We start from the raw sequence: 17,241 nt of genomic DNA on the forward strand, positions 1-17,241 counted from the left end.
CAATTGAGTAAATGATAAAAGTTAAATAAATAGTTTAATATTTAGAATTAAAGATTGTGACACAATTATTTCTAACCCATATAGCATGAAATAAAACATTTTCTAAGTTATTAGTAACATTATATCACACCATTAGAAAATTAATATTCAATTGAGTAAATGATAAAAAATGTAAAATTTTTGAAATGTGTCAAATAAAAAATTGACAAAAGTAACAATATTTATAAAATTAAAACAATCCAGTAATAAAATACATATTTAATTTAAAATATAATACATATTTACTTTAGACTGAAAATATGTATGTATAATTTTAACGCCTGTGAACCTTTAGTAATGACTGTCAATTAAAAAATAATAAAATACGTATAATTTTAAGATTCACATAAAATTTAACGTCGAATATTAAAATTTGTAAAAGTGTACAAGTTTCGTGCTAAATTATGGTATTGCAGAGACACTCTAAAAGTAAATTTCATATAGCAATTCAAATGGCCAGCTAGTTCTTCAAGGCCATTTTCATAAGGGCACAAAAGGACTGAAAAAATTAGACTAAAGAAACTAAGCCTGGTGCAGAATTTCAATGGTTTTTAGCTTACGATAGATTTCAATGGTTTCATCTTCTCTGTCAAAATTTGAACACTATTCATTAATCAAGACAAAAAGCACAGGAGCTCTTCACAGCTTCAATACAATCTACAAAATCAAAACAAAAATCAGTGAAGGTTGATTAAGCCAACCTACAATCCACAAAGCTCGTGCAAAACATGCACAAACAGTTATGCAGGAAAATGCTAGAGATTTTCCCGACTAGTAATGTAATGCAGAGTTAATAATCGGAATAAAGTATGACATAATGTTGGAAAGTTACACTGATTTTCAACAAAACATTTTTTCTATTTATTAAATATCACTTGATTTCATCTTGTATATATGTTCACATATCGAAACAGCATTATATCTTAAATTTATAAGTATTTTCCATATCTTTGTATGTTTATGATATCAAGCATCTAAGGTTCATAGATAGCTACATACGTATTGTAAAGTCAAAATGCCATGACATACCGAATTAGTGACTTAGTTGATCAAGAAGTCTAATAGAATATTTGTTCCCTAAAATGGTTGGATCCTCGGGTCTAGGATCCTTCTAAGCTAGGTGGAAATTTTGAATCCTCGATAATGTACAGGATCCATTTAAAAATTCTGAAATAGTTAAAGAACCAACAAAATAGAAAAACAAGTAACACTTTTCCTAAACTATTTGAAATTTTCAAACAGGTTCCTATTAAAAACTATCATTGATCAGGAATATTACATCTACTTTTGGCAAAATATATAGGACCTACTTACAAAGTTTTCAACTATAGAAACATATTTAAAATCCTAAAACATATCAGAGACTAACAGATCAATTTCACATTCTTAACTAAAAACTAGATATTTGATTAACTTGCATGCCTCTATAAATCTTGATAGTTAAATTTCCAAAATAAGAAACCAATGGATGTAATGTGCAGTGTGTAGATGTAATGTAATAATTCATGCTGCAAATAAATGACATATCATTACCATTCTTTACTTGGAGTCATATTTTGCGCTTCCCAATCTTTCCCTTACCACGGCGCTTGTTTTTAGCTATTTTCAATTTCTTTTTCATTTTCTTCCCTATTCCACCAACAGGCTTTAAGGAAGCCATGGTTTGACTGCCGTCAGCCATCTCCACATCTGAAAAATTTAAAAGCAAACACCACATATTAGATTTTTATTGTAAGGTAATCAGATGCCAAGAAATAACTAAAAAGAAAGTATGAATTTGGGATTTTTCATTTAGCAAAATATTCTTATTATGCAACAAAGCTTTCACAACCATATGGTTGGTGCTCAGAAAGATCACAAATGATAAGCATGATAGAGCAACACCATCTTCAGAACACAGTTCCAATCAGCATAAAGAGTCATGGGTTTAAATGTTGGCTTACTCATGTAGAGCATAGTAAAACATAGTATAAGATCAATTCACTCTAATCAATCTCCATATATATAAAATAACATTATATCACAAAAATCAGCATATAAATCATAAGTACTCAAGAAGAGGGAAGGTATAAAAAAAATTATTAAGTAAAAGAATTGATATGGTACCCATGTTGGTGTTGCTAGTGGAAGTGGTCACATCCATGGTATTTTTTGATTTCGAAGGAACCTCCAACTTTGGTGCAGCAAGAGCAGCTTCCTGGGCAGCCAGCTTAGCAGCTTCTTTCTTGTCATAGAAAGGTTCAACAAGCTCCCTTCGAATTGCCCTCAGCCTCTTCTCCTTCTTTGATCTCAAAGACTTTGCCATTCTCTTGTACTTTCTTTCACCTTCCTATACTTCAATATAGATTTCACAGTATTACTTGGGGCCTGCTAAGAATAAAATTCATCAGTATTAGTAATTCAATTACTTTTTCTATTTAATGAATTCTAGTATTTGGCACAAATCTCACAATTTATTTAAATAAATTCCACTGATTCAGATATTTCAAAATTAATAGGTCAATTTGAATCCCAATTTTAAGAATAGCATCTTGTATATTTGGACGACAAATGAATTCCATGAAATTCGCTGCCCACGTTAGGAGAATTAAAAGCAACAACAATAATCAATCCAATAGTTTGAATTTTGCCTATTATATTTTCTTTTGACTAAACAAAAAAGTCTGTATTATAACTTCGACAAAGACGCCATAGAGTTTATCAAACTACACACATAGGTAGCACTTGGTATCCAACAAAATGAATTAACCTAACACTAACAAGATTTCAGAAGGCACGCATGAAACATGTAAGAAAAAAAATCTAATGGCAATCAAAATCCTTCCCCAAAGTACCCGAAACCATAATATTCAACTAAACTTTACAAAAACTAATCTTGAACAAGTTCAACATCTTTTCTTCCTTTAAAAAGGCAAAACTTGAAAACGAAATTTAATGTAAAGTGAGAACGAACACGAAAACAAGGATGTTTGTTTACCTGCCTTGTTTGGTTTGGTCAGGTTAGTGGAATCAATAGACAGCACCAGCAACGAAAGCAAACTCCGGCTGCGGACTGTGTTCTACGAAAGAGGCGCTCTTTACTGCGTGTGGCTTTGTTAGGTTTTAATATACGAGAAGGAAAATTGCACGAGGACAGAATAGTCTCTTATTTCAAATGGATTATGGGTGGGCCTATATTAAATATTTGAAATTGGGATGGGCTTTCGGCCCAATCTTTCAAGATTTTCAAGCCCTGTTGCATTATTCCTCTAACGAAAAGGAAAAACTAAAATAAAATTAAAAACAATTTCTTAAAATTTTAAAATTCAAATAGTTTTTTTCTCAAACTATTGGTTTGAGCTTCTGTTCTTTTTAAAATTATATGTGTTTGTATTTGTACTGTCTTGTTGTGTTTTTTATTTAGACTAACATTGATACATGGTAACCATTTATTTACAAATGTAAGTTATTTTAATAATATTTAAAATAATATAAGTAAAAAAAATAAAGGATATATATTCATCAGGAACCAATCAAATAATTCTGTATACATTAAAATCACATCATAAAAAGTTGGAAGATTATTAGCATATAGTTTAATTATGGGAAGAATTATAATGAATTCCATGAACAAATCGTGAGATAAAGAGAGCATGCAAAAGAAACTAATTAAACAATGAAAAACAACCATTGACGGGATTGAAAATTTTACAAAAACAAAAAATCAAACAAAAAAATCATATTAAAAGATAAAAAATAAACAATGAAGAGAAATAAATCAAAAGATATAAAGAATCATTTACAAAAGTGAAGGGACGTAATTTACAAAAGGAGAGGGAGGTTTTTTTTTTTTATCGAACGGGTTAATTAAATTTCAAAATTACATATGTGTAGGGTCAAATTGGCATGTTCATTGATAACTTTTAACCATTGAAGTAAAGTCGTAGACGCAAATGACGACTTTTGTGTTAATTAAAGTTTTAACATGAAAAGTGTTAATTTGATTGATGTTAATCACACTTAATCAAAAGAAATTGTATTCTGCTATTGCAACTTTGGTGTTAAAACTGAATTTTTCATTCCTATGACAATTTCAGTTATGGTTTTCTAAAAGAAATCATAAGAACCTTAATTGAAGTCATCATAAGAGATGATAATTTCGATTCAACTTATATTACACCACAGTCGTCACTTAGTGACACAAGTTCTCTTATGATATCATTTTGGAAAACATTAACCAAAGTCGTTATTGTTAATTTTGAAATGGTTGAAATACCAACAAGGGGGTTGAATTGTAGTTAAAAATTTAGGCTATATTTGAAAGCTAAAAATCACCTTTAATTGAATCAATTTGATCACCAAGTTAGGATGCAAAAGCTATTGGACAATATATTCTCGATCGATAAAAAACAAAGTTAATCGATTAATTTTACTAAACATATTATGTTCTGGTATAATCAACCAATTGAAACAGAAAACAGTCGACTGAAATACTGGAAAAAATGCAAAAATGCAAATTCGAGTTTTAAACCAGAAATCGTGCACAAGAATGATCAAGATAGGTTCTAATTAATTATGCAAACATGCTCAATGCTGCATATGTCATGAAAACATACAAGAACACTAAAAAGATGATTTAAACTCAAGTTCTTTAAACTTTAAATGATTATGCAAGAGAGAAGGGTTAGAGAAAAGCTTGGATCACAAGATTTTTATACTGATTCACTCAAACCTGAGCTACATCCAGTTTGTCAAGGCAACCTGAGCTTGACTTTGCACTATTTCAAAAGATTTACAAAGTATCCACCTTTACACTTTCAAAATAAGCAAAAACCACAAACAAGACTCTTGAATCACACAAGAATCACACCAGCACAACAAGAACCCTCTTGCAGACCTGGAAAACCACTAGACACACACACAAAGTTTGAGCAAGATCAAACTTGAGTGGTAGCACAACCCAGCCTATCACAAACCACTTTCTCCAAGCTTCAAACATAAGTCAAAAGCTCCAAGAATTGATCCAAGATCAATCTTCAACTGCTGTAGTCTGAATGATCATGAAAGAGAGAGTTTCCAGAATAATTTCACGCTAAAAAATGATCAGAATACCTCTCTTTCGAAAATCACAGCTCTTATAGTTAAACTGTTACGAAATTCAACAAGTTGATTTCCAAATCAATCGGTTGATTTCACTTGACTTAAGTAAAATCAGTCGATTAAAAAATAAATCAACTGATTGAATTAGTTGCAGGTTAAGACTACTGCAGCCGACCTTTTAACATGTTGAAAAATCATTCAACAGATTAAAAGAGACATTTTAACACGTTGAAAAACCATTCAACAAATTAAAAATACATCTAATTAATGCTACAAGGTCTACAATATGAATTACAAACATCAAATACACTTTCTTAATGATGTAACTATGTGAAGAGCACACGTTCCAACCTTGATCAACATGAATTCCATCAAATCTCATTTTTCTTCATCAATGTAGACTTCATTCCAATGGTAATGGCTTCAAGGTACTTCAAAAGGGTTTCATCAAATCTTTAAGAGACATATCACCTTGGCTTCACATGTCAACAGTTATAAGAAATGACAGTTTCAACCTTAACACCAAAGTCACCATAGCGAAAGATTATTTCTTCTAATTAAGTGTGATTATCAATAGATCAAATTAGCTCTTCTCATGTTAGGACTTTAATTTACACATAAATTATATGTTTTTACGACTTCACTTCAATAGTCAAAAGTCATTAAAGGACATAACAACTTCTTCACAACAAATCGTCCGTAAGCACAACTTGACTATACAAGTAATTTTTCTTAAAAATAACCCAAATGTGTAATTTTTAAATTTAATTAGCTGTTAAAAAAAATACCAGAGAGGAAGAAAATAGAATAGAAATAACAAAATTGTCTAAATCAACAGGATAAAAAAGGTTGAATGTGGAATTTGACTCCATAACCAAATTTTATGCAGTTTTTTCTTTCTAATTTTAAGAAATTGAATAATTAAAAACATTGTTTATTATAAATTATATATTTATTTATTGAAAATGACTTATTATAAATTTAACATTTTAATAGTGTAAAATGAATTCAGAATTAGAAAATATATTTAATTTAATACTTATAACTAAGTTATGACTAAAATTTTTGAATAAATAAAATAATTTAAATATATCGTGATTCTGATAATAAAAAAATAATGATAATAATAGATTGTAAGGATCTAAATTCCAGCGGTCAACTACACTACAAACATAAAAACCATGATCAGATTACAAACATAAAAACCATGATCAGATTTCGTTTTTCCGCAAATCGAATTTCTCATATGAATAGTAAAAAGGTCTATTATAAAAAATAAACTGTATTTAGATCAATGATGTTAATAAATTTAAGAATTGGTACAAGAAAATATTTCCTATGTTCAACATAGATAATGTAAAGTTCATATATAGGATATAAGTTTATAATATAGGTTTTATAAGATCTCTTTTCCGTAAAGCATGTTAATATTATATAAAATTTAAGATTTTAGGTTTTAAATAAGATTCTAAATTATAAGAAAAAAAATTATTTTTTTATCTTAAGAATATGTCTTACGATAAGAAGTAAATAAAAATTATTAAAAGTGAATGTTATAAGACTTTTGCATTAGTAGAAATTGTAAGAATATCATAAAAATAATGTTGCATAAATAAACTCACAAAAAGTAAATTATGGTCTCATATAATGATCCTCTCAATAGCAATGGTCTCATCCCAAGTGTGTAACTAAATAAGACACATAGACAGATGACCTAATGAGGAGGTGTATAATAAAGCACAATTGTCTATTGTTGCTCCATTTATATAATAATAGACAAATGAGGATGAAATACTTTATATTCGATGTTTTTGAGATTGGGTGTCAACTTATAATCATCTTCAGTGGTGTATAGACCAATTTGTGTGAGATATACATGTATGTGTTCATTAAGGTCTGTCGTGCCATCATACCTATCGATGACTAAAGTTTTTCACCCTCTAGGTAAGGGAGTTTCCATTATTTCATCTATAAAAGGGTGCTTGCACGCATTTTTCTGCAACGCGGACGTATTAATTGTCCGCACAGTTGGGGGGTTAGGTGCACTCTCCTCCACGATCTTGATGTGCGCTGGTTGAGAGGTAACTTGAGTCTTGCTGGGACGCGGTTGTTCCCCTTCACCCTTCTCGTTGTTGCCTTCAAGTTTTTGTTTGATACTAGCATTTTTAGCTCGGAGTTTAGCTAACTCTTTCTTGTATGGCTAGCTTGATTGCTATCTGGTTGTTTTCAGCTGCTTGCACCTCCTGTCCGTTACTTGCCATGTTTCTAGTAGACACCATGTGCATCAACTTTCTTCGGCCCCACAGTGGGCGCCAAATGTTCCTGGCGGAGTAAAGATATACTCGCGAACACAAATTGTATCGGAGCTAATGAACCTCTAAATGCACATGTCCACTTTCTTCACTTCAATGCCTAAGTCCCAGAGCCGAAATATCCTCTTCCGATGAAAGGTCCTACTGGCAGTGGAGCCTGCAAAGTCACTCCGACGCCTAAGTCAGTGTCAGAGCAATAAATGACAAGAATAGTAAAAATAGCATAGTTATTTTATCTCGTGAATAGTGCCTTTTATACTACTTTAATGGACCTAACCCTATGGACCTAGGGTGTATAGTGTTTAGTTGGTTTTATGTTTTGTTAACTGTGTTTAATTAATTTAATTCTATTCTTACCATTCTATTTTCTAGCACAAATTTGTATAATCCTCACTACTATTGATTAGATACATTCTTTGCTCCTGTGTCGAAATCGCTTCGACTCTCTCTCTAATTAATCACCATATCGTAACCTCTTTGCTTGTTTTCACGTTGCCTATTTACTTTAAACTAATGAGCACCATGAAGGTTCCTGCACTGGAATATATTCAGACTAGCCTACTGGAGTGTATTCAGACTAGCCCATCAATGCGTCAGGTCTAAAGTCTGCGCTGCTTGCTTTGCTTCTTAAGCTGGAGTGTACTCGGCCTTCCAGCCTGCAGCTTATTCGGTGGTTTAAAGCACCTTTTTTCCCACCATGTACAATTGTATATTACATGCCTTTTTATTCAACGTTAGCATTTTGTTGCTACTCTTAATGCATGTTGTGGTTTATCCATAACTTGATATTTGATTAACTGTGTATTAAAAATTATCTTTTGTAATCCGGTTTATAAAAATATTTTTGTCTAAATTAGTTATTGATTACCATCATTGACATGTATTACACAATTTTTTTTGAAGAACTATAATTACTTATTAGTTGCTACTACAGGATGGATACACTTGTCATTGATTGAATCAAGCTAACATTAAAAAAGATAGTACGTATATTTCGAACCAATCGAGCTAACATTAAGAAAGAGATTAGTATACATGCACCCAACCATAACACGTTTTCCATAGTCAATTTACCTTATAACATGGGAACAAAGTATGCTTTAAAGACTCTGGTTCTAACTTGCACCTCGGAAAGGCTAAGTATGAGTCCAATTGAAGATATTTATCGTTTTGAATTGATCCATTGTTGGTACTTTCTTCCTTCTCCAAATAAAAAAAAAAAAAACATTAGGTCAGACCTTGGTCTCCCATATTGCTTTATAACATATGGCTAAATTTTTCATTTCTATATGTTCTAAGTTTGAAATTAGTTTATGAAAATTTGAAGTAGTAAAAAAATTCACAATTGTGAAGTTTTAAAATTTCAAGATTTAAAAGTTAAATTGTAATTTTTGATTCTCCCATAATCTTGACCAATACGGGTAAATACTTACAAATGCTCAAATAGTTGAATGCTTTAGCCATTTTTTTTATTACTATTAAAGCAACCACGTGATACAATTTGAACTAGAACCATTCGTTTATCGGGTGGAGATGGGTTTAGCGGCACCTTATTCCGTTGGAACAAGCCTCCCTTCCCTTCAACGCCTTCCTTCCCTGAAACCCCAAATCTGTAACAATTATTCATCACCTGTTACTGTTAGTTCCCACCGTCATGCGAAATGTGCCCTCCAACTTCAACCACAACCACCACCGCCACCACCACCAACTGCAACAGTGGCACCGGACGAGAGCCTCGTGAAGAGAAGAACTGTCATAGGCCTTCTTGCATTTGATGCTGTCCTTGCTTATTCTTCCTTAAATTCATCACCAGCAGCTGAAACTCCTCCATGTGAATTTCAAGTCGCACCTTCTGGTCTTGCCTTCTGTGATAAACTTGTGGGAGCTGGTCCTCAGGCAGTCAAGGGACAACTTATTAAGGTTTTTTTCATTCTCGTTTATTCTTCATCGCCTGAACTGTACAAACTTTTACATTTTCAGTAAATTAGAAACAAAAGTATAAACCTTACTATAATTTATTATTAGATTACGCTATAAAATGTTTTATTATGATATTATTAATGTATATCCTATTTATAATTTTTAATATGCTTTTAACTATGATATAGTTGGAGTACTTTAGAAATATGATTAAAATAGAGTAGGGAAGTCATGAGTGCAAAACCTTCATTTTAAAATCTACTTTTAGGATACTTCAAAAACTATTGTAATAAAACTTATTGGAACTATTGTTTTATTTAATATCAATATGCAATTAAACCATTTGTAAATAATTATTTTTTTCTTTAGATGCTTAGTCTTCTATGTAAAATTGTATATTAAAGATTAAATCATATAGAGATATATCTAAAATAAAGTATGTAGGTGGTTATAAATCTCATTTTATACTAATGTTATGATGTTATATACAATTTTTTAAGATGCATATACATATAAAAAAACGACTAATACTGTCTCTAGTGGTAAGTGGATTTAATAATATACATAGGACTATATATTCTCACATCTGAATAAAACAATAGATGAAAGGCATACAAATATCTATGTGATACATCCAAGTTAATGCATTGAAGATGGAAAGGCGCAAAAAATGTGGTGTTAGTGAAGGTTCACATGGAGCCTGTGTTGAGCTTGGGATGTTTTGGTCATTTACTGACATTATCCACTTTGGGTAAAGTCCTATGTTCTGTTTGACCAATATGCTATCTTCCAGGCGCATTATGTGGGGAGATTGGAGAATGGGAAAGTGTTTGACAGCAGCTATAATCGTGGCAAGCCACTAACGTTTCGCGTTGGTGTTGGAGAGGTATGATTACTATTGTTTTACATTTTTTCATACACTGTAACTATGAGCAGCAATATACAACACTGATGACAACTAATTATTAACTGTGTTAGGATTTTTGAAGTATTTATAATCAAAATCAGCAAATTTTATCATATGATAGTTTGTGAGAAATGATAGTATGAAAATTTCTCTTTAGGATTGATATAACTGGTGAACTCAGAAATGGAATTGCTTCTTGAGAATTGTTTGCTAATGAAAACCATAGAGTAAATTTCTATGTTTATTTAATGAGCGTCACCAATCAAAAGTAGTGATACTATAGAGTACCTTTTCTGTACAGTCTTGTTCAGAAATTAAAAGTTATCCATAATCAAATAGGTGATTAAAGGTTGGGATGAAGGCATTATTGGAGGTGATGGAGTTCCTCCCATGCTTGCAGGTACCTTTTTTTATCGGTGTCAATTCATTCTTTTATGACATGCCAAGGTAAAATTGTTTACTTTTTGGTAACATAGGAGGGAAACGTACCCTGAAGATTCCTCCAGAACTTGGATATGGCTCAAGGGGAGCTGGTTGTCGAGGAGGCAAGTACTTCTTTCCTTTTGTTTTCTGCTGCTAAACAATACTTTTTTCTTTTGACATTATCTTTGCCTGTAAAATGAAGATGAAATTTTGATTGCCCTTGGTTGTTTTGCACTTTGTGAAACTCGGTCAATTAAAGATTACGTTGAAGCTTTATCTTTAATTGATTTTCATCCATAGTGTTATCAGGGGAAAACTGGTTACTTTAGTTTAGGATGTTCTTAGTTTTGAATATACTGTGATGATTGTGGCACTTGGCAAGTGACATAGAAATGCTGAATAAGAGAATGGACTCGATGCATGCTATATTTCTCTGTTTTTTTTTTCCTGTTAACTTCGCAGTGCAGGAGAATAAACAAGAAAAATGCACAGTTAATGTTATGAAAAGGATAATTGTCAGGAAGTTTTCTTAATAGTGGCTATGCTTAATATTACAAGATAGTAGCTGCTATCATATTCTATCTAACTCACATGAACTTGTTAAATATATAACTTTCAAGAGTTATTTATTAATAGAGAAATTGGAACCATTGAATTAAGTTCTTAAAGAAAGATCATTTGGGAAAAAACCATGCCAAGACATCTCTGTAGAAAGATGTACATAAAACAATAGTGAAAACGTATTTACAGCAAATTCTGTAAAGAAGCTGGAACCAAGGAAAGCATGCCAAGCTGCTGTAGCCTGGATCTAAACTAGTACTAGGGTTTAGCGGTAGATCAGACTAGTGGTAATCTTCAGAATTATGCATTGCCTTATGGACAAGGACACTTTTCACATATTCTTTTTCTGCATGGTTTTATATTTTTTACATTTTTCTTGGGCAAGAAAAACTTAAACATTGTTTCATTCAGGTTCATGTATCATTCCTCCTGATTCAGTGCTATTGTTCGATGTGGAGTTCGTTAGCCAAGCATGATTTTCGAAGCCATGAGGTGGAAAGTTTCCTTCTTTTCCTTTGGAGTTTAGAGCACAGATTATATATAGTTGAAATTTTAAAACAAATGTTAAAGTTGAAATTGCTGGAGAAATTCATAACTAAGTCATTAACATGCTATTTTATTGATTATCCAACCTTGATTTCAGTAGCATAGAATTGTACCCGAAAGTTGAACAGTTATGGGCTGCAGTTCAGCACTGAAAAAACACTCCTCTGAAGTTCAAACTAAGAGGGTGAATAACACATAAGAAAAATGGAAATAACCAAATAAAGGAAACAACAATCAGTAAAAGGAAAGCTGTCAAAGCACTTTGATTGCTTTTGGCAAAGCAAGAAACCAGTTCTTTTTATCTCTTTTTATGTATGACTAACACTCACCCGAGTCCTAGTGTTACAAAGCAGTTAAATTGATTCCTAATAACTTATTAAAGTGACAAGACCCCTGCAATCAAAAGTGAAGGCCAAATCATGTCGCATTGCCTAAAGAGATCTAACGTACCTACTCTTACTAGTTGTGTTCTTAGATTTCAAACTTAAATTTGTTTCGTATTTTCTGAAGTTCCTATGGGAAAAAAAAAGTAAAGCAGAAAACAATAAAAGCTGTTTTCACTATTTCATATAGAAACTTTTGAAAATATATAACTAAGGGAAAATGGAAGACAAATTTTCTCAAACTAAATAGCCTCTAATTTTGAGTTTCATGTATGAGATGGGTTAATGTGGTTGAAAATGTCCTTCCATGCATTGTTTCCATGACATTTGACATCGAATTCAGTACGCGGAACTGACAAATTGTTTGAAATGTGGACGCATTTCATCCCACAAATTGTAAAAGGACAGCTTATGATGCCTATCACTTTGGAATCTTAGCTTTATCCCAACTTTTGAAATCATGATTCAAGAGTGTACCAATATAGGTACCAAAAACAAAATACTCACAATTTAGACAAGGAAAAACAACAAAAATTAACCAGTAAATTTTCCAATTAAGTTTGTCAGTTTCTGATGATTAATGAAAAAGATAGGTATGTATGTACTATATACTACCACTATCCAACAAGAAGAAAGAGACACCGGATTGAGATATATACAAGAGTTGAGTGAGTTTGCCATAGTCTGCTTCAGTTTTAAAGGAATGGGACAAAGGGTACCAAAGGGAGTTCCATAGAAAGTGATGAGGATATTTTGGGGTATTGAGGAAAAAAAAAATTGACCCTTCAAACGTTACTTTGGATGCCAATTCCATGTAAACTTTTTCACGCAAAACAATGGTGCTTGAAGATAATTTCTTACTCTTCCTACATTTCTTCTTTCACTATAGTGTGCAGTAAGCACCCAACTCATCATAAACAAAAAGGACACAAAACCATTACAAATTTGAACCATCAAGTGATTCATTCCTTGCTATCCAATAACATAACATGATGATGACAACAAGTATAGAATCTCTTATACACATCCTCTCATGTTTAAATCATTGGTACATGATCATGCTTTCAATTTCATTGCAACAATGTGAAGAAAGACTTCACTGATATCAAACAAACTCTGAAGCCTTAGAAATCCAAAATAATCCTTTGCAAATGGACAAAAACAAAACCCAGAAAAAGGGGAAAAGAAAAAGTTTAAAGAAAAAATGTGAAAGCCATAAACCATGGTTGGTAACAATACTTTTTCTTTCCCTGTTCATTCTTGTGGATCTTCTTTCTCCTACTACAGAATTTACCTGTTTGAAATGGGATTTGGACCACTGGGGACTTCATGAACACTGGCATTGAAGATCCTGTTCGGAGATTGAGAGTGCTCTCTCTTTGGAACATGAACGCTGCATTTTTCCGTTTGTCCTACTGCCATATCCTTGGAATTTTGTTCACTGTCTTCCCTTGCTGAAGCAACAACCTTGGTGTTGCTCTTCTTGGCACCCTCTTTGCTTGATGTTGAAGGAGAAAAACTATGTTCTAGCATGGCCATAGTGAAGTGAGAAAGTAGGAGCAAGGAGATGAAGAGGACCATGTAAGTGGAGAAGGAAGATGTTGTATCAGCAGCCATGCAAAACAAAGTGGCTTATGAAGATCACCCAAGAATCATGGCTAGCTAGAAGGGTGAGCAACAACAGCAAAGTGAAAGGGATATGTGAAATGTGAATATGCAAATATGGTGAAAAACTTTTTGGAGCTCAAGGTGACAGAGAAGGTAGATAATTGTTGAAGGTAGTGGGGGATATATAATGAAAAAGAAGTTTAGGTACATATAAAAGAGAGAAAGAGAAAGTCTCCTGAATATATATAAAAAGGGAAAGCAGGGATTCATGAAAATTTCTGCATGGTCATATTCAACTTCTTTGTGATGAGTGCCAATGTGATTGCAACTATGGTATTGCTATGATGGCATCCAAATCTAAAGTAAACATACACCACACACAGGTGGCAGCACACAGCAAGTGCCAAGTGGCATATAAACACAGATGCTATTTTTTTTACTATAACAGCATTTGTTTTCCCGGCCATAACTTTAACCTTTTCGTTTAAACTATCACTCCTGTTTTAAGTACTAATTACCTTATCAAACTCAAGTGTCAATTAAAACCTACTTTCATGAAAGAGAGAAGAGTAACATTTCCAACAATTTCAAGTATTTTAGTGATGATGAGAGAGGTAAGTAGGATGAAGAGCAAGTACAAGTACAAATTAGAAATTGTTGGAAGAAGAACAGAGAAATAGCAATAAGCATTGAAAATTGTAATTGATCTTACTTTCCTCCTCATCTTGTTCAGTGAGGACTTCAGTGTTGTTGCCAAGCTTTGCCATGGATTCTGAACTGGTGCTTGGAAATGTAGGGCGCAGCATCTAATGCAAAAACAGTAGAAGTGCTTGTTTTATTTTATTTTTTACTTTTCTCTGGGGAACATTCATGAAATCTTTTTATAATCATTTAAGTAGAAGTCGGTTTTTTTTTTCAAATTGGAGTGGCTTTTGAACGACAAATTATAAAATACTGTTGTTTGATCACGTAATTACAAATTAGGGTAAATTAGGGTCATGTCGGACCGATTTCTAGCGACTTTACAGGTGAAGTCGTTAATGAGAACAAATAAAAAAAATCAAAGTTGTTAAGAGTCCTAACGGTTCCTCTTTCCTAAGTTCAAAAGAAGTTGTCATGAATTCTAGCAACATTCAGCTGTAATAGGTGAAGTCCTGACAACTTCCTCTTTATCAAATTATAGAAGTTGCCATGATACATGGTGACTTCACTTTTTCACATAAATCGGTATCAACAATCATTATTGACGACTTCTGATTAGATGTCGTTCTGGATCCAGCCAACTTCGTCCAATTTTATAACTTTTTGGTCAGGCAACCCTCTTTTGTAATTTCTAAAAAAAATTGACCCACATATGAAAATTAACAATAGAATTCATTATTATTTTTTTTATAATGATATATACTATTTTAACCTACCTTAAAGTAAGTCTTCAAATAAGTTTTATTAATGATGCGAAGTAATTTTAGTTTTAGTAAATAGACTAACCAATATAAAAATACTCATAGTAAATACCTCTTCTTCTTCTTCTTGTTAACTCTTTCAATTACATAAATTAAAGACAAAGTTGTTTTCTCTTAATTAGAATCGTGACAATATATTTTGACACCGAACCTACCATACTAAATTTGATAAGACACCCTTACAAATTATTACAAAAACTTATAGCACACAATTCAATCATCTTGTTTATATTTTTCATCTATTTTCACAATACTAAACATAAAAACTAAAAGTGTCAATATAATATGATGTTAAAACTCAGGTTTATCTTTTATTTTTCTAATCAAAATATTTAGAAATATCAATCAAATTAAAAGTATTAGTCTATAAAATGATTACATTTTATTTAAAATTAAAATTTTATATTTACAATATTAGTTTCATCTTAATTATATATAATTATATAATTTTTTGACGATGATGAGTATGAAGACAAATGATGATGAATTTTTGAATTGTATTTTATTAATATCATTCACAAATTAATTATTAATTTTTGAATTGTATTTTATTAATTTCATACTTTGAATTAGTATATTACATAATTAATTTATATTATTTTACGGTTTATAACTTATTTAATTAAATATGTCAAATAATTCTTTTTAAAATTACCAACATTTGTCATTATCATTAGTTTATTGAAAATGATACTATACTAATTAATATTAAAGATTCATTTATTAATTTAATATTTAAAATCATATATTATATTATTAACTGCACATAAATTTTATTTTAAATTTGTATTAGCAATTGTGTTTATATATATATATATATATATATATATATATATCAATTTTCAGTTAACAAATGCTCTTATTAATATTTTAAATAATTACATTAAATTTTAATTTTATTATTTTATATTGTTATGTATTTGAATTAATAGAATTAATTATTAATATTAATAATATTTAAATTTTCTTAAGAATAGAATTATTCATTAATTTAATATTTAATATTAATATTAATTATCAGTATTAATTTTTAAAAAGAAAAACTTTCACAGAATATTTTTTAATAATCTTAAAACTTTTAACAATTAAATAAATAAATTTAAATTTTAACGTTTTTATTTTAAAATATTGAATATTAATTAAGAACAAAAACTGAAAAACACATACAGAAATCAACTCATTTGGAAAATCAAAACAAAATTAAATATGCATCTTTCATATTTCAGATCCCTGATGTTCATGCGGGAACAAATAAGAGATATTAGGGAATACAAATAATGTCTTACTTCAATCCTTGACCTCTCGATTCGGCTCCTTCTTGACTTGTACAGGTTACCTCCTAACGTGGTTCGGACCCTTAGGGGGTTACCTGCGGAGAGGGCTCCAACGATCAAGTCAGCAAAAAGGCTCTTCAGAAGTTAAATCTTAGATTAGGAAATTAATGAAAGCGTACCTCTTAATTGCTGGGGTCCACACGTATTTATAGAGTTATTAATTATGTCTCCCATTCTTATGGGTTGGTCCCTCCTAGCTGTGCTGGGCCAAGTCCAAGTCCTGTGTTAGCGTGTTGATACTAGGGGCCTTGTTTGTGATATTCTAAGTTTAGAGTTAGTAAGTACTTGTTATGCATTGTCCTTTATAGTAGGCGGCTTGGGTCGCTGTGTGATCTTGCCTGACTAGTTTACTCATGTACTATTTATTTGTGGGGCTATACCTAGGCGGTTTTGGCCGTGTAGTTATCTAATCTACCTAGGTATAGTACATCAATCCCCCAGCCTTTGTCGAGACAAATGTCTCGTCAAAGGTTTGGAAGTTTATGAGTCTTGTGTAAGTAACGAGTCGTGTTATCAGTTGTGGTTTCTGTCTGCTACGTTGGATTTTGACGATGCAGGTTACCGTGACCATGCGTCCCTTGGTTCGTGTAGTTCCTGGCAAGAAATTTTTCTTGTTGGTGGGGTATGGTATGGTAGTCCCCAGTCTTTAAGTGTTAGGAATAGTGT

The 17,241-nt window shown here is 31.6% G+C and overlaps 2 protein-coding genes across 3 annotated transcripts; one reads left to right on the top strand and one right to left on the bottom strand.

Moving 5' to 3' along the window:
• Positions 1-456: 456 nt before the first annotated feature.
• LOC114176164 (uncharacterized) lies at positions 457-3,157 on the bottom strand. Of its 2 annotated transcripts, none has more exons than XM_028061106.2 (4): positions 3,017-3,157; positions 2,146-2,406; positions 1,573-1,728; positions 457-696 (listed from the first exon to the last, which is right to left on the bottom strand). In XM_028061106.2, the coding sequence occupies exons 2-3, from the start codon at positions 2,342-2,344 to the stop codon at positions 1,589-1,591; spliced, it is 339 nt and encodes a 112-aa protein (XP_027916907.1). In that variant the 5' UTR covers positions 2,345-2,406; positions 3,017-3,157; the 3' UTR covers positions 457-696; positions 1,573-1,588. The 2 variants fall into 2 exon arrangements, with proteins under 2 accessions (XP_027916907.1, XP_027916908.1); XM_028061107.2 differs by having other exon boundaries at positions 3,021-3,156.
• Positions 3,158-8,925: 5,768 nt separating this feature from the next.
• Positions 8,926-11,872, top strand: LOC114177168 (peptidyl-prolyl cis-trans isomerase FKBP13, chloroplastic-like). Its single transcript, XM_028062423.2, has 5 exons — positions 8,926-9,350; positions 10,144-10,236; positions 10,597-10,657; positions 10,734-10,802; positions 11,653-11,872. The coding sequence occupies exons 1-5, from the start codon at positions 8,964-8,966 to the stop codon at positions 11,715-11,717; spliced, it is 675 nt and encodes a 224-aa protein (XP_027918224.1). The 5' UTR covers positions 8,926-8,963; the 3' UTR covers positions 11,718-11,872.
• The last annotated feature ends 5,369 nt before the right edge of the window (positions 11,873-17,241 follow it).

This window comes from Vigna unguiculata, chromosome 3 (assembly GCF_037176805.1).
Source record: "Vigna unguiculata cultivar grain cowpea cultivar isolate G323 ecotype 2 chromosome 3, ASM3717680v1, whole genome shotgun sequence".
NCBI lineage: Eukaryota > Viridiplantae > Streptophyta > Magnoliopsida > Fabales > Fabaceae > Vigna > Vigna unguiculata.

Excerpts from the sequence above, each read along its gene's own strand:
- LOC114176164 (XM_028061106.2), bottom strand. The coding sequence starts at position 2,344 with ATGGCAAAGTCTTTGAGATCAAAGAAGGAGAAGAGGCTGAGGGCAATT. Across the intron at positions 1,729-2,145 it reads CACTAGCAACACCAACATGG|ATGTGGAGATGGCTGACGGC; the intron begins GTACCATATCAA and ends TAAATTTTTCAG.
- LOC114177168 (XM_028062423.2), top strand. The coding sequence starts at position 8,964 with ATGGGTTTAGCGGCACCTTATTCCGTTGGAACAAGCCTCCCTTCCCTT. Across the intron at positions 10,237-10,596 it reads TTCGCGTTGGTGTTGGAGAG|GTGATTAAAGGTTGGGATGA; the intron begins GTATGATTACTA and ends ATAATCAAATAG. Across the intron at positions 10,803-11,652 it reads GGGAGCTGGTTGTCGAGGAG|GTTCATGTATCATTCCTCCT; the intron begins GCAAGTACTTCT and ends TGTTTCATTCAG.